This window comes from Hevea brasiliensis, chromosome 2 (genome assembly GCF_030052815.1).
Source record: "Hevea brasiliensis isolate MT/VB/25A 57/8 chromosome 2, ASM3005281v1, whole genome shotgun sequence".
In the NCBI taxonomy this organism is placed as follows: domain Eukaryota; kingdom Viridiplantae; phylum Streptophyta; class Magnoliopsida; order Malpighiales; family Euphorbiaceae; genus Hevea; species Hevea brasiliensis.
In genome coordinates, this window is record NC_079494.1 from 105,457,879 (window position 1) to 105,477,647 (window position 19,769).

Sequence of the window (19,769 nt, forward strand, 5' to 3'; positions counted from 1 at the left end):
TTCACGAGGAAAATCCCACTATTAAAATGAAAAATTTATATATTTAACAGCACTGTTCCTTAGAAACTCCATTTCACCACTACACACACACACACACACACATGCATAAATCATATCACCATTCTCATGATAACATAAGTCAACTGGTAAGAGTAGTGAATTTACCGGCGTTGCAGAAGTTTTGATAGAGAACATTAACTCAAAAGATTTTATTAAACAAGTAAACCCAAAACATAATGAACTGTGCAGCTGAGATATGCTAGTCAGCCAAAAACACATCAATAACCAAAAAATGATTGTTAAATTAAATGTAGATACAACTGAAAGTAATCACCATTCATTTGTTCTAACATTTTCTTTAGTTATCGTCTCCTATTAACCCGATATCCATATCGATAATAGGAAGTAAATCTCAATTCCTAATTCGTTCTATTGCATTAATTAGCTCCAAAATTAGCATAAACAAAAGGAATTTCTCTTTCAAGGGGAGAAAAAAAAAATCAAAAATCACCTAGCTTTCTCATTTACCACTTATCGAATCTTTGGAATCCACAACCTTCTCTGTTTTCTTCTCGGCCACATTTGATTCGGATGCCTTTTCCTTCTCCAATTCCTTCATGACCCTCTCTTCTGCATCCTTCTCCGCCTGCAAAATAGGCTCGTAATAATCAGCATGAGCCTGCATACACTTCCTTAAGGCAGCAGTCGCGTCAAAGCACTTGTCCACAACATTCTCCTCGTTAGTTTCGGCCTCTTTGACGCAATTCTCCCACTCTATAAAAGCATCTCTGCACCCACCCCCTTTCATGAACAAACAGAACCCACACTCTCCCTCCTCTTCTTCTTCCTCAGTAGGTTTCGTAGCTTGATCTGATTCTTCTGGGGTTTGGGTGCCAATTGAGGAATTTGTGGCTTCTTTTGACATTTCATCCTTTGGGGGAATATGAGTAGCTGATTCTGGGGATTTGGGATCTGCAGAGGCCATGGTACAATTGGAACTGTGAGAATCGATTGAGTTTGCGGTCGTCGTCGTCGTTGAAGAGAATACAGCACCCATGACTATAGCTTAAAACCTCCTTAGAACCCTTGGACAAGGCTTCTCATCGGGGCTGATGGTTGCTTATTTTTTTAATTGCCATTTTCTTTTCTTTTTGGCCAAAACAAAACTGGAATTGCTGACTGGCGTTGCAATTTTACTCTCATTTATTTAATTATTTTAATCTTTTTATTTAAATATACATTGATTTTTATTATTTTTTAAAATTATATTAATAATACTCTTTTAATTATTTTAATCTTTTTAATTAAATATACATTGATTTTTATTATTTTTTAAAATTACATTAATTATACTCTTTTGATATGCCACGTGATTGCGAGCATATAATTCATTTATATAGTGAATGAACTAATTTAATTTTTATAGTTACAAAATAATTTTTAAAATCAAGCTCTAATTTTATCAATGATATGAAAAAAAAAATGCCCTTTACATAGATTGAATATATTTATTTTCATTGAACACAGAAATATCTATATCTACCTTTAGTATAGTTTTATTTGACAATATTATTTTCTATTTAATTTATATTTATTTTCAAACTAGTTTTCGGAAAATCTTAAACAAACGTATTGAGCCCAATTTACAAACGTTTAGGACAAAAAAATACTTTTCCAATTGAACCATCTTAAAATGGAGCAGCCTATTAAAAGGGATTCAATCTGATTATGCAAGGGATGCATCATGCGATTGAGGATGTTAAAGGCACCAATATGACACGCACAAGAACCATTCTTGCATGCCCATGAGCAAGCCTAAGTAGAAATTATACCGATTGGAATAAATCTCAATTTGACCCTACTTATTGAAAGAATTTAATTTAATTTAAAAATTAAAAAAATTTAAAAACTAAATTTCTTAATTTTTAAGTTTAAATTAAAAATTTTAGTTTCAAAATTAAAAAGTTAAATATTTTAATTTTTTAATTAAAAAAATTAAAAAATTTAACACAAATTTTAAATTTTAAGTTAAATTAATTTTATATTAAAATTTTTGAATTAAATTAAATAAAAAATTAAAAATAAATTAAATTAAATTTCTCTAATAAATAAATAAATAGACTAAATTGAGGATTTTGACAAATACTTATTTATAGGCAAGTAGAAGCCGGCCACAAAATCTGAGGGCATTTAATACTAAATCTTTAACTCGATTTTTTACTCCTTATAAGCTGACGAAAAACTAAAATGACGCAGATTTTGTGTTGATATGAACGGGCCCATAATCGTAGTATTAGATGCATGTAATTCTAATAGTCCGATTAGTATCTCCAGGATCCAGGCAATAAATTCACCGATCTCTTCCGAGGGCATGTGCAGAGTTTTCCTGTCATGTAAACACCAAGACATTGAAGCACCAAGACAGGGACACCATGAGAATAGCACTGTGAACTCATGCTGTTGTTCATGCACCGTACCAAAAACAGTGCTCAAGTGCTACCAGTTTTAGCATGAAGTCCAGAAAGATGTTGGTGGTTCATTTTCATTGAACCTTTCTAACTTTACCAACCAATTGAATATTGAATTCATCGAAACTACTGAGAAGATGGATGCCATTCCAACAGGCAACTATTTTCACATATACAACTACAGCTAAGCCTTAATCCCAACTGAAAAAAACTAGTAGATAATATAGTAGCAAAATGCAATTGAAATTCCCACAAAAAGTCAATTCAAATTGCTGATAATCGGATAAAGTTTCAACCATTGACAAGAAAAACCTACTTATTGAACTTCATAGTTCACTAATCTCAGCTGGCAGGTAATTAAAAGCTCCTTGTTTAGTTATTTTGCTCACCAGCTTTCCCTCTGTCACCACTGCAACAGTAAAAGTGTGGCAGCTTGATTCTACCACAACTCCTAAAAAAAAAAATTAAATAAATCATTGCAGTAAAGATTATGCACTGAGGCGTTAGCATACTTCATTCTTAGCAAATATTCAAGGAGATGGAATCAAATACATCATGTAATTCATGATTTTGGGAAACACTAATTACAAGGGTTTATAATGAATTTCAAAGTTAATGGTGAAAACTGAATCACACATTATTTCCTTGAAAATCAGAGATGCAGTTGAAATGAACAGGTTCAGTTTCATCTCCACTTAAATGTTTTCATAATGGAGATTGTTCAAATTTCTTTTATCATCCCTTAAAAGTTGATCCCTTTTATTCGGGGCTTCTTCTTCCCAAGGAAAGGGAGAAAAAAAAGAAGAGGAGAGGTGAGATAATGTACTCCACAGACCCCATCCTAAGCTCCTTCTCTGTTGAATCATAAACTAACATAAAATGCAAAATAAAGAAAACAATTTTTTTTTTTTTGAGAAAACTTGATTTCAAGAAGATATTACCATTTCTATGAACATCGAAATTTCTAAAGTCAAACAAGAAATGTTCTTCATTGGCAAAACTTAATTTTCCAACTAAACTTTCTGCAGCAATGATTCAAAAATCTTCTAACCAATTGGATTAGATGTCATCACATAAAGGGACAAGTACTTCTAAATGAACTGATTCCCTAAATTGTAAACATCATTGGCAAATCCTTACCTGCAACGAATAATAACTGGTGTTGGTTTCAAAGCCTTTGGTCCATTTCTTATGCCTCTCTTATGGGGAGACACCTGCATGGTTTACAAAGCATTAAGAATCACTAACATACATCCCTCAAAAATAAATAAACAAATATAATATAAAATCACAGATAAACAGATTTTCAGTGTTTGGAAAATCAAGGTTTAGCGCAAAGTGAACCAACAAACCTCGCAATTAAAAAAAAAAAAGAAAGATATACCACTTATTAACCAGTCACAACAAACCAAAAGAAATGCTCACAAGAGAACCTCTAATGACTAATTTTTAGGATCGCTGCATCAGAGATTACGAGAGGGTAAGCATCAGTGAGAGTTTCAGAAGGGAAACTTCCATGCACTTGCACATGGCATTGTGGATTTATAACACATACGATCAAAATGAGACTATCATGAAACTCCAAGACTGTGTCTAGAATTTCTGAATACATTAGATATCCAAGACTGTGTTCTTCTCACACACTAAAGGTGAAGCAAGCAAGCCAAACTGTACAAGAGAGGAAAATTATCCTTTTTTTATTGGCAATCAGTAAGCAATATCAGAAATTGCGCAGCCCAACCCAATATTTATTCAAAGTTATAACACCAGAATTGTCGATAAGCGGAGCTAAACCAATTGTACAGCTACCTAAACCCCAACCAAAAAAAAAATCCAAATCCAGGTCTTAAACATCAATAAACACAAATAATCATGACGATAGCGCTAATAAGAATAATAGTAAACCAATCAAAGAAAGAAATGAGGTAAGCAATAATAGTAGACCAATCAAAGAAAGAAATGAGGCGAGCAATTACCTTCTTTTTAGGGACAGCCATCACTTCTATGGATCCACCGAAGGAGAAACTCGGGAACCCACACTCTAAGTTGTTCCTGTAGCTGCTATTGACGTTATCTGGGTTCGTATCGAACTCTGGCAAAACCATATCTGGAGGTGCCGTCGTGCGTTGGAGGGAGCCATCCAACGGTGAAGGCATTGATGCGATGTGAGCCCATCTCAAGAGCGACAACGTGCACCCGTACTTACCAACTGCGGTCTTGAGCATCCCTATTCTCAACGCCATTTATACAAAGGATGGCGAGGGCTTGCCTCACTGTGTTGGCCTGTATGATGTAGAGATCGACTACAGCAGAAGCGACGACGCGGTGGCTAAGAAGAATGGCGGTGCTAGAAACGGAGTCGTAAAGAAAACAAAATGGAGCGCGTTGCGAAGAAAGTTGAAACGAATAAAAACAGCGTCGTTTCAATTAATAGCATATTAATAGGGTTGTGCACAAATTTCGAGTTTTCCAAACCGAACAAAAAATCCGAATCAGAATTGAAAAAAAAATCGATATTGTTGAAATTGAACTTGTTAGAAGAAAAAATATAAGTAATGAAGGAAATGATTGTGTATTTATTTGTATCTTATTTACAGAGATATTACATCTATAAATACATGAGAATATGAGCTAATTTAGACAATAATAATAATTACTGTAATTATGCTACATAAATCTCCTATAATCATGCTAATTGCTGTAATTATGCTAATACCTCCCCCCCCTCAAACTCAAGATGGTAGCACAAGTGCTAACTTGAATTTGCTTTAGAGATCCCGAAAGTGAGCAGGAGGATGCGTTTTTGTAAATATATCAGCGGTTTGGCTGACAGAGGAAACAGGAATCAAACATATGGTGCCATGAGCAACATGATGACGTACAAAATGACAATCAATTTCGATGTGTTTGGTACGCTTATGAAATACATCATTATGACAAATCTGTATGGCACTTCTATTATCGCAATGAAGCATTGTAGCAGAAGAATGAGTAACACCCAAATTAGTTAATAACCACCGTAACCAAAGTAATTCAGATGTAGCATCAGCAAGAGCATGATATTCAGATTCTGTGCTAGAACGTGCAACAACAGTTTGCTTTTTGCTACGCCAAGAGATAAGAGAATTACCTAAAAAGAAACAATAACCAGTTATAGAGCGACGATCTGTCAGATCACCAGCCTAATCAGCATCAGAGTAGCTAGATAATACTAGGGAGGAGGTAGTGGAAAAGTGCAAACCATAAAAAAGAGTGCATTTGATATAACAAAGGATTCGAAGTACTGCAAAAAATGAGTTGAGCGAGGAGCAGACATAAACTAGCTGACCAGATGAACAGCATATGAAATATCAGGTCGAGTAACTGTGAGATAAACAAGACTCCCGATAAGCTGTCGATATAAAGTAGGATCATCAAGAGGAGTGCCATCAAGAGGTGTAAGTTTGCAATTGAGCTCCAATGGGGTTGATACTATTTTGCTATCAGTGATGCCTGTGAGAGAAAGTAAGTTGGATGCATACTTGGCTTGAGATAGATAATAGCCATCAGAATTTTGAGAAACTTCAAGACCCAAAAAATAGCTAAGAGAACCCAGGTTTTTCATTTCAAAATGCTGATTGAGATAATGTTGTAACTCTGAAATACCAGATGAATCATCTCCTATTATTATCACATCATCAACACAAAAGCAACAGAAGAACAATACCACTGTCAGTTTGGCGAGTGAATAATGCAGAATCATGTGGACTAGAGAGAAAACCAAGTTGAGCAAGAGTGGAACTAAATTTGGCAAACCAGGCCCTGGGAGCTTGTTTTAATCCATATAAGGCTCGCCGAAGTTTGCAAACCTTATGAGGAGAATGATAACCAGGAGGAGGATGCATATAAACCTCTTCTGTTAAATCACCATGAAAAAAAGCATTCTTGACATCCATCTAGAAAAGTTTCCATTTACGAACTGCAGCAATAGCTAAGAGACTGCGAACAGATGTTAATCGGGCCATTAGAGCAAAAGTTTCTTCATAGTCGATATCATACTCTTGAGTGTACCCTTTGGCTACTAAGCGAGCTTTGTAGCATTCAATAGTTCCATCAGAATGGGTCTTGATTTTGTAAATCCATTTGCAACCAATAGGGGTCTTGTTTGGTGGAAGATCAACTAAATCCCAAGTATGAGTTTTCTCTAAAGCCTGAAGTTCGTCAGTCATAGCTTGCTGCCAAAGAGGGTCAGTACTTGACTCACGATAAGAACGAGGCTCATGAAGGGTTGTAATAGTAGAGTAACAGTGAAAATCAGAAAGATAATGAGGAGTTTCTCTTACACGGGTAGAACAATGAAGAGTAGTGCTAGGATGAGATGCAGGCGCAGGTACTGGATCAACAACTGGTGCAGATTCAACAAGGGCACGTGTAGTTGGGCTAATATTGAGCACATCACAATCACCTAGATCAGGACTTGAAAATAGCTCTTCGGAGGAGTCAGTGAAAAATGGAGAGTCAGGATTGACAGAGTGATGAAATTTGGAAAGAGAAGAGAACATAGTATTGTCCCAAAAGGTAACATGACGAGAGATGCATAACTTACTAGAAACAGTATCCCAACAACAATACCCTTTATGTTCAATGCCATAACCAAGAAAACAACATAAACGAGCATGGGGTTCTAATTTAGTATGTTCATGAGGTTGTAAAAGAACAAAAGAAACACATCCAAAAGGTTTAAGGATGGAATAGTCAGGAGGTTGTCCAAACAACTTTTCAAAAGGAGATAAATTATGAAGAACTAAGGTAGGAAGATGGTTAATAATATAAACAGCATGAAGAGCTGCTTCTCCCCAAAATTTTTCTGGACATGAGCCAGAAAGAAGAAGAGTACGTACAGAATCAAGAATATGGCGATGCTTGCGTTCGGCTTGCCCATTCTGTTGAGAGGTGTGAGGATAAGAACGTTGAACAACGGTGCCTTATTGACTAAGAAACTGAAGTAAAGAAGAATCTCGATATTCCATGGCATTGTCTCTTCGGAGAATTTTAATGTCATAAGAGAACTGAATTTTAATCATTTTTGTAAATGTGATGTAAATTTGTGATAACTCAGATCAATGTTTCAAAAAATATATCCAAGTAAACCGAGAATAATCATCAATAAATATCACAAAATAACGAAAACTATTTATTGAAGAAATAGGAAAAGGACCCTAAATATCAGAATGAATTAAACCAAAAGGAGTGTCTGAAGTAGTATTATTATGAGAAAAAGATAATGCAGGTTATTTTGCAAGCTGACAATTTAAACAATTAAATGACTCAAACTTAGTAGATTCTAATAATCCACGAGAAATTAAAGGTTGAATTTTACTAGCAGAAGCATGACCAAGACGAAGATGCCATTGGTGAATGGAGGAATTAGGGATTGTAGCTGCAGACACAAATATCTGAGAAAGATGTAAAGATGCAAGCTCAAATAATCGACCCATTCTGCGACCCTCCCCAAAAATCTGTCCCGTTTGTGGATCCTGTACCTGGACACCATGGGGAGAAAAAATAACATTTAGTCCTTTTTCACACAACTGACCAACAGAAATAAGATTGAGTGCTAAATTAGGGATGTAATAGGTGTCAGGGAGATGAAGATTTGAGGTAGACACATGACCAATATGTGTGATATTCATTTTAGTACCATTTGCAGTATGGATTGGTGGTAAGGAAGATACAGGTTTTGTAGAAGACAAGAATTTAAGATTAGTGGTCATATGATTACAACATGCAGAGTCAAAAAGCCAATAAAAATTACCCAAAGTGGCAGACATGGTAGCAGGAGAATTGGAAGAGATAACCTGTTTGAATAGTGTCTTAAGATCACTCATGGTGATGGCAGTAGAACCCTCAGTAGCAGCAACAGCAATGACAAAGGAAGATCCAGGCTTTGAGACATTCTTGAATTTAGAATGCCCTCCTTTTGGTCTTGGAGGGCGTGTGGGACAATGTTCAAGAATATGACCGTAACCATGACAATATATGCATTCTATAGTAGGACAATATGCAAAAGGATGACCAATTTGATTACAATTTTTACAGAATTGATTGCCAGATTTCTGATGCGAGGATCGAGAAGTTGCAAGAGCAGTTTCAAATTGAGGAGTTTTATCCAAACTGAGACGAGTCTCTTCAAAAATAATCTCTTGAATAGCAGTATCCAATGATGGGAGTGGATTTCGATGTAGCAGGGACGCTCGAATGGCTTCATATTCTGATCGAAGAGCCATTAAAACTTGAATGAGATGAAGATGATCTTCACTGATTTTGGCCTGAGATATTCGATTCCAAATGGGTTGAACCTAGGTAAGAAAATCATTCACAGATTGACCTGCTTTTTATTTCAGATTATGAAGAGTAGTCCACAACTGATAATAGTGGGCAAGTCCAGTGGTCTGATATCGAATAGCCAAAAAATCCCAGATTTCTTTTGCAGAGTCATAATTAGCAAATTGAATGTGGATGGACGAGACAGAGGTATTGCGAAACTAGGTAATGATCTGATGATTTTTACTATCCCAATCCTCAAGACGGTTAGCAAATTTCGTATCAGTTTCATCGTTCTCTCTTGTTGGCCTAGTGATATCTCCGGTAACAATACGCCAAAACTTGCGACCTATCAAAAAACTTTTCATTCCTTGAACCCAAATATTATAGTTGGAACCAGTCAGAACTGTTGCAATAGGTTTTGAAATATCAGATTTCTCCATTAATAACAAGATGAGGAGAAAAAAAAATGATATAATAACAGGAATGAAAGAATGAACCAGAACAGGATGTAGAGAGAGAAGAGAGACTCCAGAAACTAAAAATAAAAGTTTTACGGCTCTGATACCATATTTGAAGAAAGAATATAAGTAATGAAGAAAATTATTGTGTATTTGTCTATATCTTATTTACAGAGATATTACATCTATCTATACATGAGAATATGAGCTAATTTAGATAAGAATAATAATTATCGTAATTATACTATACAAATCTTTTATAATCATGCTAATTACTATAATTATACTTACATAACTGAATCAAATACCTTTTAATTGTTAATTAAAAAAATACTTTTTAATCCGCTGAGCTTCAATGAATCTCCTTTGTCAGTTTTCTCCCCACCTTCAAATAAAAAATATTATTTGGTTTATTTTGATTTCTCGCCTAGTGAAGCGACGCACCCTCTCTTAATTGAGTAAGATTGTAAATCGATTTTGTTTATAGATAAATTAAATAATTTTTTTAGTTTTAAGTTATTAATATATTTTAAATTTAATAAATTATATTATTAATTAAATATTCATTATATTTTTTATTATTTAATAGTAAAAATAATAATTTCATTTAGTTTTTAAAAAATTTATTTTTATTAAAAATAATTAAGGTATTTACTTTAGTAAAATTAAATATTTTTATAATTATAGAATGATTTTATAAAAAAAAATCAATTAAATTTCTTGTTGAAATTGGTGTATAAACCTTCCTTCCAAATCAGAAGTTGTAACGCGTTATTCACATGGGGTGAGAAAAATGTCCATATTTTAATTGAACTTCTTAAATATGTCATTACAAAAAAATCTGTAGCCAGCAAGGAGACCATAAAGAAATCACCTGTTATTGCATCTCACTTAGCCGAATTCTCTGTGTGTTTCTCTGCACTTGCATTGCATCCCGCTATAAACAAGTCGTCTCGCTTCAAAGGACCAAAGCCTCTCAAAGTCCCAGCTCAAAAGCAAAGATCCACTCCACTCTTTCTTTCACCATTTTCGCTTCCAAGGAAAACGAAATCTTACGAGTGCAGAATTGAATGGATCTAAATTCTTTCACAAGGAGGCGATTATCGCTCTCAAAGTACCCAGATCACGGCCTCACCCAGCTCTCTCGACTCCAACTCCGGAGATTTGGATCCAGTACCATGACTCTCACCAAGATCTTGGCAGCCGGTTTGGTTGCTTTGTCTGTATTATTCGCTCTCTCCATGTTGCTACGACACCAGCCGTCTGATCGGTTATTGGGGTTCGCTGAAGCTAGGGTTCTCGAAAACAGAGCTCAACCAAATGTCACAGCTTTCACATCTTTAGGACTAGGACTGGGTGAGTTTTGTTCAATTTTTCCTTTTTTTTATTTGCTTTAATTCTTTTGGGCCTTTTGATTTCGGTATTTTAAGAATGTGGTTGCATTTGAAGTATGCAATTTGAGTTTATTTGGGATTTCAAGCAGATATATCTCCTCATTTTTGCAAGCAATCAGTTCTTGAAGTATTATAAGCTTGATTTCAGCTATGCTCACTCAAATTCAATTTGAGTCTAATGTAAGCCAAACTGGCTGTTTTTGTTATACTTTCGGTTATTCTAAGTTGTATTACTTTTCTTGTTGGTTTTTCCAACTTAGGCTCAGAAAATGTTCTTTCACAACCTAATAACAAGCCCAATGACAAACTGCTTGGTGGACTTCTTGCTGCTGGATTTGATGAAGCTTCTTGCACCAGTAGGTACCAGTCCTCCCTGTATCGGAAGACTTCAATCCATAAGCCTTCTTCATATCTCATTTCCCGACTCAGAAAGTACGAGGATCTCCATAAACGCTGTGGACCAAGTACTGAATCCTACAACAGAGCTCTTCAACAACTAAAGTCTGGCCAAACAATTGGTTCTCCAGACTGTAACTATCTTGTGTGGATATCTTTTAGTGGCTTGGGTAACAGGATGCTAGCTTTAGCTTCAACATTTCTTTATGCTCTTCTCACAAATAGAGTTCTGCTTGTTGATCGAGGTAAGGACATGGCTGACCTCTTCTGTGAGCCATTTCCAGAGAAATCATGGTTATTGCCCATGGACTTCCCTATCATTGATCAATTCGAAACCTTTGATCAGAAATCTTCTCATTCTTACGGGAATATGCTGAAGAATAATGTCATAAATGCTTCTACAGAATCCGTCCCGTCTTTTATATACCTCCATCTAGTTCATGATTATGATGATCATGATAAGCTTTTCTTTTGTCATGAAGATCAATCTCTTCTTGCTAAGGTCCCCTGGTTGATTATAAAAACAAACAACTACTTTGTCCCATCTCTTTTCTTGATTACACCTTTTGAGCAAGAGCTAAGCAAATTATTTCCTGAAAAAGGAACTGTTTTCCATCACCTGGGGCGGTACCTTTTCCACCCATCAAATCATGTGTGGGGACTAATCACAAGGTATTATCATACTTACTTAGCTAAGGCAGATGAGAGCATTGGCATTCAAATAAGAGTTTTCGATTCAAGACCCGGTCCTTTTAAACATGTGATGGATCAAGTTTTAGCCTGTACTCTGAAGGAGAAACTGTTGCCTGAAGTAGATATGCAAGACTCCGTAGTCACAATTTCTGAAAACCCAAAATTGAAAGCTGTTTTGGTTACATCATTAAATTCGGGGTACTCTGAGAATCTGAAGAACATGTATTGGGAACACCCAACTTTGACTGGGGAAGTTGTTGGCATTTACCAGCCAAGTGATGAGGGGTATCAACAAATGGAGAAGCAGATGCACAACAGGAAGGCATGGGCAGAAATGTACCTCCTAAGTTTGACGGATGCATTGGTTACAAGTTCATGGTCAACCTTTGGCTATGTTGCACAAGGTCTTGGAGGTTTGAAGCCTTGGATACTTTACAAGCCTGAAAATGAGACGGCCCCTGATCCACCTTGTCGCCGGGCAATGTCAATGGAGCCGTGTTTTCATGCTCCTCCCTTTTACGATTGCAAAGCTAAAAAAGGAACTGATACTGGCACAATCGTTCCTCATGTGAGACATTGTGAGGATATGAGCTGGGGTCTAAAGGTGGTAGATGGTCATGATGAATTGCGGTAGCCATTGTTATTTTCATTAGTTCGCCAATTTTGCTTGAAACTTTAGAAGTGATATGCATAATTATCTGGGTTGGAGGTCTGCCATACAGCATGTATCTAGGGAATTGTAGTGCAATATTCACATTCCCTTAATAAGTTACGAATGTTGTAAGCTGAATTTAGCTATGGAAGGGCTTCAGAATTGAGAATCGTAGTGTATATGAAACGACCACAACTACCATGCATCATGGAAAGGTGCAGAAGCGGCGTTATTTTTGCTTTGCAATCAAGATTGTTGGCCCAGTACTAGTTTATAAAAAAAAGGAGTGTTAGAAGTAGAGAAGGGATTATTCCTTATTGATTTTGAGACAGTTATGTAAATGTAGAACTGAACTGGGAAATGAAAGAACTGTGGCTGGTCACAGTCCATTTTAGGGTCAGGAGGATCGGAACTGAATTAGAACTTTGATTTTAATTCTAGTTTTGATTCGGATTTGATTTTGGTTTGGTCTAAATTTAATTGATCAATTTTCTTTTTCAGATAGGGAAAATTTGGATTGTTTTGATTTTGGATTAGACTGGTTTGATTCAAATTTGGAATGGGACTACGACCACGTCTAGAAGATGATAACTAGTTTGCAAGGGTTAACGATAACAGATTCCAATACTCTTAAGCCTCCTCTCTCCCAAAACAAGCTAAAAATAGAAATATGGACAAGTAAAAGATGTAAGTGTAAAAGGACTTTAGTTGATAACGAAGAAAAACACAAAAGCCAAATATGATCTCTCCTGTGGCTGGCTGACTTAACTAATTGTTGCAACCAATGCTATTGAAGTCAAAGAATAAAGATAAGCCACACTAATATTACCAGTCGCCCGTTTGTCTGTCCAACGCCTCGGCTGTCTTCTTTTCTTTCAGCCTCTTCAAAATTTGCGTACTTTGTCTCCTCAGCTTTTATTTCCTCAATGACAGCAGGATATGGATTAGAAGGCAGTCGTTTACCCTGAGGACGGGAATTTGCATCAATCTAGCATATGCCTTCAATTTTGCCCTTTTCTTCTCTGTCAGAATTCCATCTAGGCACCAAAAAAACCATTGCAGATCAAAATTAGCAGTGAGAGAGAGAAGCTTCAAACTGCAAAGCCATGTGCCTATATGAGAGAAGAAAGGCTTCAAACTGAAAAAATAAGTTACTTTCCAATTCACCCCACTGCAATTTAATGGATTAATTACTGCAATTTAATGGATTAATTGATAACTGCAGTTTAATTGATAATAAAAAAAAAGCAATATTTATATTTAAATTTTTAACACAATTTATTAATCGTGTTCGCATTGATACATGAAATAAACACAAATCCCACCGCTGATTTTAAAGTAAAGAATAATTCAATTCAACGATGGTGCAATAATGAAGCTTGGAATCAATGAAGTTGGTCATAGTGATTAGTGAGTCTAAAGGCACCCTACTGAAACGAATAATGTGAAAAAGCTAAAGAAGAAAAATTAAAAAGAACAAGAACAATGGGTTCTTATTTCATAGGCTACCTATCTTGAAGAGTAAGTACATAATATTCTTCTTTTTTCATCTTTCAATTCATTGAAGAGCACTAATACATGTAAAAGACCACTCTCCGATCCAAACTTTTCCTGTTTATGTGTCTATAAAGGGAAGCACACCGCAGGCAAAACCCAAGTTTACTGATAAAAAGTTAAAAACTTGACGACAATTTGAATAAAAATATCAAATAAATCTATATACTTTCGGTTGAGAACAAAATTTTCTAATAAGGCCGTAGTAAAAAAATATATATTATTTTTTAAAAATTTTTAATAATAAAATATTCAGTCTTTGAGTTTATTTGAAGTTGAGGAAAGGTTCGGAGACTTGTTCTTGACAGGACCACGTATAAATTCTCTTCTGGACTCCTTGAAATCTTGCCCGTCCCGTAACTACTAACCAGATCTTTTTTGTCACAAACGCTAAAACAGAAAAGAGATATCAGCATCTCATTGGTCCTTACTCCATTCACCACTCAATCCCACTCTTCCTTCCTCTCCAGCCATGGAAGTTGCAGTACCAGCAACTTCAATACCCAAGGCTTTTAATGTCCTTGCAATTTCCATTGTCCAAAGAGTAGCTAACCCCACTGCCTTGATCCCAATATGGCCTACCACAAATCCCAGCGTGCACACTCTTTATGCCTCAAATCCTATCTCAAGAAACAACACCCTTCTTTCCCTCACTCGCTGCTCCACAAGACCAGACACCAACACAAACAATGGAAGAGGCCAAGATTCGAGTACTGGCTCAAATCCTACTTCAAAACCCCAGAATTCATCAACGCCCGTTTCAAACAATTCACTTTCCTCTTCTTTTCCATCACCATCATTATCTAAAGGGTTGGTGTTTGATTTGGGTTCCATTGATTCGTGGGATAGCAAGGAAATTGGGTCACCAGTGGTGAAAAGGTTCCTTAGCGATGAGGAAGAGAGATGGTTCATGTGGTACCATGGAAATTCTAGTAAACACCCAGAGGTTGATTCTATAGGATTAGCAGTTTCCAACAATGGCATTCACTGGGAGAGAGGAGTAGAACCTGTTAGATCAAGTGGGGATGTGGGTATGGTGATGAAGTGTGGTCAAGATTGGTGGGCATTTGACACTATGAGCATTAGACCTAGCGACGTGGTTATTATGTCAAGCAGTAAATTCAAAGCGTTAAGTGCTGTGTACTGGCTTTATTACTCTGGTTTCAGCTCTGAAAAGGTGGATTTTGTAGATGATGATTCTTTGGAATTAAATTTAGAGAACCCAGAAAGGTTTTGCATTGATAACAACAATTATGGCAGTGGAAAAATCTTCAAGTCCTTGCCGGGCTTGGCAATTAGTCAAGATGGGAGAAATTGGGCTAGAATTGAAGGGGATCATCACAGTGGAGCTTTGTTTGATGTGGGTGCTGAGAAAGAATGGGATTCCTTGTTTATTGCTAGTCCTAAAGTTGTTTTTCACGGAAATGGTGATCTTAGGATGTATTATCACTCATTTGACATGGAAAAAGGACAATTTGCTATTGGGATTGCAAGGTCAAGAGATGGGATTAAATGGGTGAAGTTGGGGAAGATAATGGGAGGAGGAAAAGTTGGTTCTTTTGATGAGTGTGGTGTGATGAATGCAAGTGTTGTTAGGAGCAAGAAAGGTGGGAAGTATGTGATGGCATATGAAGGTATTGCCGCTGATGGAAAGAGGAGTATTGGATTGGCAGTGTCACCTGATGGATTAAAAGACTGGAGGAGATTTCAAGATGAAGGAGTGCTAAAGCCTTCAGAGAAAGATGGATGGGATAACAAGGGAATTGGATCTCCTTGTTTGGTGCAAATGGATGGGGATGTTGATGAGTGGAGGCTGTACTACAGAGGAATTGGCAATGAAGGAAGGACTGGGATTGGGATGGCATTTTGCTTAGGAAATGGTATCAGTAGTTTTCGAAGATGGACAGGTTTCAAATTATAAGATGATATGACCGGGTATGTCATCTTCTTCAATTTTTTTTTTAAGAGTTGTCTTACTTTACATCTCAACTTTAGATTGGTTGCTCAATTAGATGACGCAACATTTGATTTACAATCATAAATGAAATACTGATTTTTTTTTTCTACTCTGTTGATGTTATATGTGATTACATTATTTCTCTTATTTACAGTTTAGTCTGAAAATTTTAAGAATAAACCCAAATTGGTATTTTGCTTCATAAACGTCTTCATAAAAATGGTATCTCAATTCAGAGTTCAACTATATATGAAGATTACTTCATTCTAGCTGTAGAATCAGAAATTAAGCACTAAATACAACTGTTCATATGCATTTGTGTCCTCAACGATCATCACCTGCTCAATTTTTAGTACGAATAGAAATAGCTATTGTTAGTACATGATGAACAGCATAGTCAAGAATTGACATTAGCAGTTACTAAGCTCAACTAAATGTCATCTACAAAGAGAGAGAAAAATAATAAAATAAATAAAAGGAGAAAAGGAAGCTTACCACATTTCCATGAAATCTTCTGGACATTGAATTAGGATGTAATATAAGGTCTCAGAGAAAGATCAAGGTCTTGGGAGCAAAAGAAAACCAGAGACAGTCCCAATCTTTATTCTTTCAAGAACCAACGACCTGTTTGATTCTGTTTACTTGAATTGTATTCCTTCACCTAAACAAGGTGTCGAAGGTTTGAATTGCTTCCCCTCACCTGCTTTTGAGTCGTACGTTGTTCACGTACCACGACTTTTCCTTTGCAAAAGACCACTTGAAACGACATGTCATTCAAACTCCAATATTTACTTTAGATAGCAAGAGAGGAAAGATGCTGCTCGAGCCAAGGATGCCTTCCTCATGAATCAACTTTTCAAGTCAAATGACGCCATTGGTGAATTGTTCTCGGTAACTTACTGAGATTGCCAATGGCCAGAGAGTACCAACCTCATGCCTATACATTTACTGAAATCGTCAATTGTGTATGTAAAATTAGAGAAACTAGTGCAGCTAATGGTTTGCTAAAAGGCTTATTCAAGAGGGGTTGTGCCTAGTGTGGTGGAATTTCACCTCATGTTACCACTTGCAGCTTTTTTTTATTTTTTACCATGGAATGAAGCCACTTACAGCTCCTTGATTCATGGTCTACATAGCTCAGGCCAATCCAAGTAAGCTTCAGTTTTCTTCAAAGAAATGGTGATGACACTTCGTAAGGAAGGAACGGTTTAAAAAAGTTCTACATTTATTCTATATAAAAATCCATTGATGGATGGTTATTGTTTGCATTGTCAAATGGATGAAACTAGTAAGTTTAATTCCTGACACTGTTGCTGTCAGTGCTCCTACAAGTGGCTTGTGCTGAGAAGAGAGCCCTGGGGCTGTTCAAGAAGTTGTGGCAATTACGCTGAAGTTGTGTTTTGATGGATATTTTGAGTAGTACTTTGCATCCCATCCCCATGGCATGGAATTTTCTGTTAATACTATAAGCTAGTCAACCTGCAATTGCCAACTTAAATCAGGACTTGGACATACTTTCTGAGGAGTACTTGGTTTCAAAGCTCATAAGCAATGTGGAAAAAATGGGCAATCAACTCTTGTTGCTTCAAAAGAAAAAGTAAAAAGCTTACTCACAACTATGTATATTTACCCCACGCAAACAAAGTAAAGACCATCACAACTTACTTGCAATCATTGGACGAGTGCAGTCAGATGAGATTTATCCAAGACATCAATAATATGCTTCTTTATGCAAGAAAATGAGATTGGCCTTCAAGTATAGGTATTAGTGCATACAAATGATACTTTAATCAGTCTTCAACACTTTGTCAAACTCCAACTGCAATCTTGGATGAACAAGCAGCATCATGACTCCCTTGGGCTGTAAGAGAAGTTCTTGAAATAAGCATAAGAAGCAGAAACTAATTGAAATTTACAGAATTTTAACAGTGTAATTATGATATCACTGGTCGGCAATTTTTGTCTCAGAATATCTAAGATATGGAGAGACTTGACTTTTGGAAAAGCTGAACTGATTTTGAAGCAGCTTTGTATCAGAAGTGGGGATTTTGTTGCATCAATCTAAAGAACATGATTATAAGATTACCCAATCCAGGAGACATACAACATTTTCATTTGGTTGATGCTACATTACAAGCGATGATTTCAAATGCTAAATAGTGCATAGATCTGGTGCCATGAATTCTCTGCTGTAATAACTACAATTCTATGAGGTTAGCTTCTCTAAAACAAGTAAAGAACACAATTAACTCACATAGTTCAATTAATTTGGGTGTTGTCTTTTTCATCAAGCTCAGCAAAACCAGGATCAGAATTCTTTGGATTCAGGCCTCTATCAAGGAGCAGATCAGTTGTTTTTACTCTCCATGAACTATGTTTAGGACTTTTGCTATGGCATCACAAATCCTGCCCCTTGCAGGCCTATCCAATTTCAACTGCTGTTCCTTTTTTACCTATAATCAACAGAGACCTGATCAATGTTCATCACCCAATTCTTACTGCATCACGTTCATAGTGTTCCTTTTGTTCTAGATCATCTGGTTGCATAGGCAACACTATAGTTTTTCATATATTCATCAAATACTAAGAATAATAGTGATTGAGATGTTGCAAAGCATTAAAATTCTTGATTTATCTGCTTTTGAGTTGGCAGAAAGCTACTTATTGTTTTTATCTGATAATATGAACATATAAAGACTAAAGTAAAACCTTAATGCATTACTTCAGATTCCAATGGTAAATACTGAAATCCAAGATCACATAGAAACAGATGGAATATAATACCTTAATATACGGAGCTAGCCGCTCCTCCTCCTTTTCCCAAGAAACAAACACAAACGAATTCAAGTATATCAATGGGAAATGAACAGTGGTATTCAGGGCAATCCTCTTTTTCATGAACGCACTTGTCATCCTGTCAATTTGTTCTGTCAGTTATCAAAATAATTTCAGGTTTGTATTCTTCTTATAAAGAAGAGATGCTTTGTTTTTCAATTTTTAATTAACGAGAATTAATTTTTCTCCTCAAAACCTTCCCCTGATTGCAAGTTGATATGCTAGAGTTTTGATTTGGGCACGTAAGATATTTATATTGTACCTATTTGTGCCCCATTTGAATTGCAGATCAAAGATACTTAACTTTCCTATGGAGGACCAGCAAATCAGCCCAAGAGTACCATCACATGGTGTTCTTTGATCATTTGTTGGATTATTGATGTTTAAGACTAATGTCAACATTAATTAATATTTTTAATTCATTGCTAGTTGGGAGATCACAAAGAACTAACCTTCCACCAGACTGATTTCATCTTTATTAGAATAAATAAACTATTGGCTTTTTCAAATAATGCATGCAATTAACTAATTAACACTAATTTATGGAACTGTTACGGCACAGATATACAAATCAGAAAATAATTGGATTAATAGTCCACCAGAGATATTCATGAAAACTCTTTAATGCTCAACTTAAAACTAGAATGAGAAAAGAAGCGTGTAAAACTAATTAGGAGAAAATAATATACCTGACTACGAAAATTTAATTTCCTTATATAAATATTAGATGAAATTTTATTAGAATTCGGTTGAGAAAAATCCAGTTAAAATGATACAATTGAGGAAATCTGAATAAAGCATGATTCAGAATTCAAAATAAGATAATTTTAACATATACAGTTAATTGAAATACTTATCATTTAACTAACCAAACTGTACATTCGAATATCAGAAATTAATATATAATTCTTTTAAACTCGTTCAAATAAATTTCATTTAAAATTTTAACATAATTTTTAATTAAACATGCAATCATACAGACAGGCAGCCAACAATAGTAATTCAAATAAAATACAAGAGCTTATCAATAAAATAACGTATGCATTCCTTAGCAGG

General features: G+C 35.7%; 4 protein-coding genes and 1 long non-coding RNA gene across 6 annotated transcripts; 2 read left to right on the top strand and 3 right to left on the bottom strand.

Moving 5' to 3' along the window:
• Nucleotides 1-260: 260 nt before the first annotated feature.
• On the bottom strand, nt 261-1,209 carry LOC110673203 (uncharacterized). Its single transcript, XM_021836261.2, has one exon. It carries the CDS (start codon nt 1,055-1,057, stop codon nt 521-523), a length of 537 nt encoding a protein of 178 aa, XP_021691953.2. The 5' UTR covers nt 1,058-1,209; the 3' UTR covers nt 261-520.
• A 1,461-nt stretch (nt 1,210-2,670) lies between these two features.
• On the bottom strand, nt 2,671-4,917 carry LOC110673187 (uncharacterized). Its single transcript, XM_021836245.2, has 3 exons — nt 4,445-4,917; nt 3,609-3,682; nt 2,671-2,919 (listed from the first exon to the last, which is right to left on the bottom strand). The coding sequence occupies exons 1-3, from the start codon at nt 4,709-4,711 to the stop codon at nt 2,841-2,843; spliced, it is 420 nt and encodes a 139-aa protein (XP_021691937.2). The 5' UTR covers nt 4,712-4,917; the 3' UTR covers nt 2,671-2,840.
• A 5,150-nt stretch (nt 4,918-10,067) lies between these two features.
• On the top strand, nt 10,068-12,867 carry LOC110673149 (galactoside 2-alpha-L-fucosyltransferase). Of its 2 annotated transcripts, none has more exons than XM_021836204.2 (2): nt 10,068-10,588; nt 10,893-12,867. In XM_021836204.2, the coding sequence occupies exons 1-2, from the start codon at nt 10,303-10,305 to the stop codon at nt 12,347-12,349; spliced, it is 1,743 nt and encodes a 580-aa protein (XP_021691896.2). In that variant the 5' UTR covers nt 10,068-10,302; the 3' UTR covers nt 12,350-12,867. The 2 variants fall into 2 exon arrangements, with proteins under 2 accessions (XP_021691896.2, XP_021691889.2); XM_021836197.2 differs by having other exon boundaries at nt 10,069-10,588; nt 10,887-12,867.
• Nucleotides 12,868-13,631: 764 nt separating this feature from the next.
• LOC110673143 (uncharacterized) lies at nt 13,632-15,983 on the top strand. The gene has a single exon (XM_058137362.1). The coding sequence runs from the start codon at nt 14,394-14,396 to the stop codon at nt 15,840-15,842; it is 1,449 nt and encodes a 482-aa protein (XP_057993345.1). The 5' UTR covers nt 13,632-14,393; the 3' UTR covers nt 15,843-15,983.
• A 720-nt stretch (nt 15,984-16,703) lies between these two features.
• LOC131174393 (uncharacterized) lies at nt 16,704-18,272 on the bottom strand. Its single transcript, XR_009144639.1, has 3 exons — nt 18,133-18,272; nt 17,544-17,739; nt 16,704-17,461 (listed from the first exon to the last, which is right to left on the bottom strand). It is a non-coding gene; the product is annotated as an uncharacterized LOC131174393 (long non-coding RNA).
• Between the last annotated feature and the right edge of the window lie 1,497 nt (nt 18,273-19,769).

Bases quoted from the DNA above. Each gene is read 5' to 3' on its own strand.
- LOC110673203 (XM_021836261.2), bottom strand. From the start codon at position 1,057: ATGGGTGCTGTATTCTCTTCAACGACGACGACGACCGCAAACTCAATC.
- LOC110673187 (XM_021836245.2), bottom strand. From the start codon at position 4,711: ATGGCGTTGAGAATAGGGATGCTCAAGACCGCAGTTGGTAAGTACGGG. The intron at 3,683-4,444 runs GTAATTGCTCGC...TAAACCATGCAG, and splicing joins TGGCTGTCCCTAAAAAGAAG to GTGTCTCCCCATAAGAGAGG. The intron at 2,920-3,608 runs GTAAGGATTTGC...TTTTTTTTTTAG, and splicing joins CCAGTTATTATTCGTTGCAG to GAGTTGTGGTAGAATCAAGC.
- LOC110673149 (XM_021836197.2), top strand. From the start codon at position 10,303: ATGGATCTAAATTCTTTCACAAGGAGGCGATTATCGCTCTCAAAGTAC. The intron at 10,589-10,886 runs GTGAGTTTTGTT...TTTCCAACTTAG, and splicing joins ATCTTTAGGACTAGGACTGG to GCTCAGAAAATGTTCTTTCA.
- LOC110673143 (XM_058137362.1), top strand. From the start codon at position 14,394: ATGGAAGTTGCAGTACCAGCAACTTCAATACCCAAGGCTTTTAATGTC.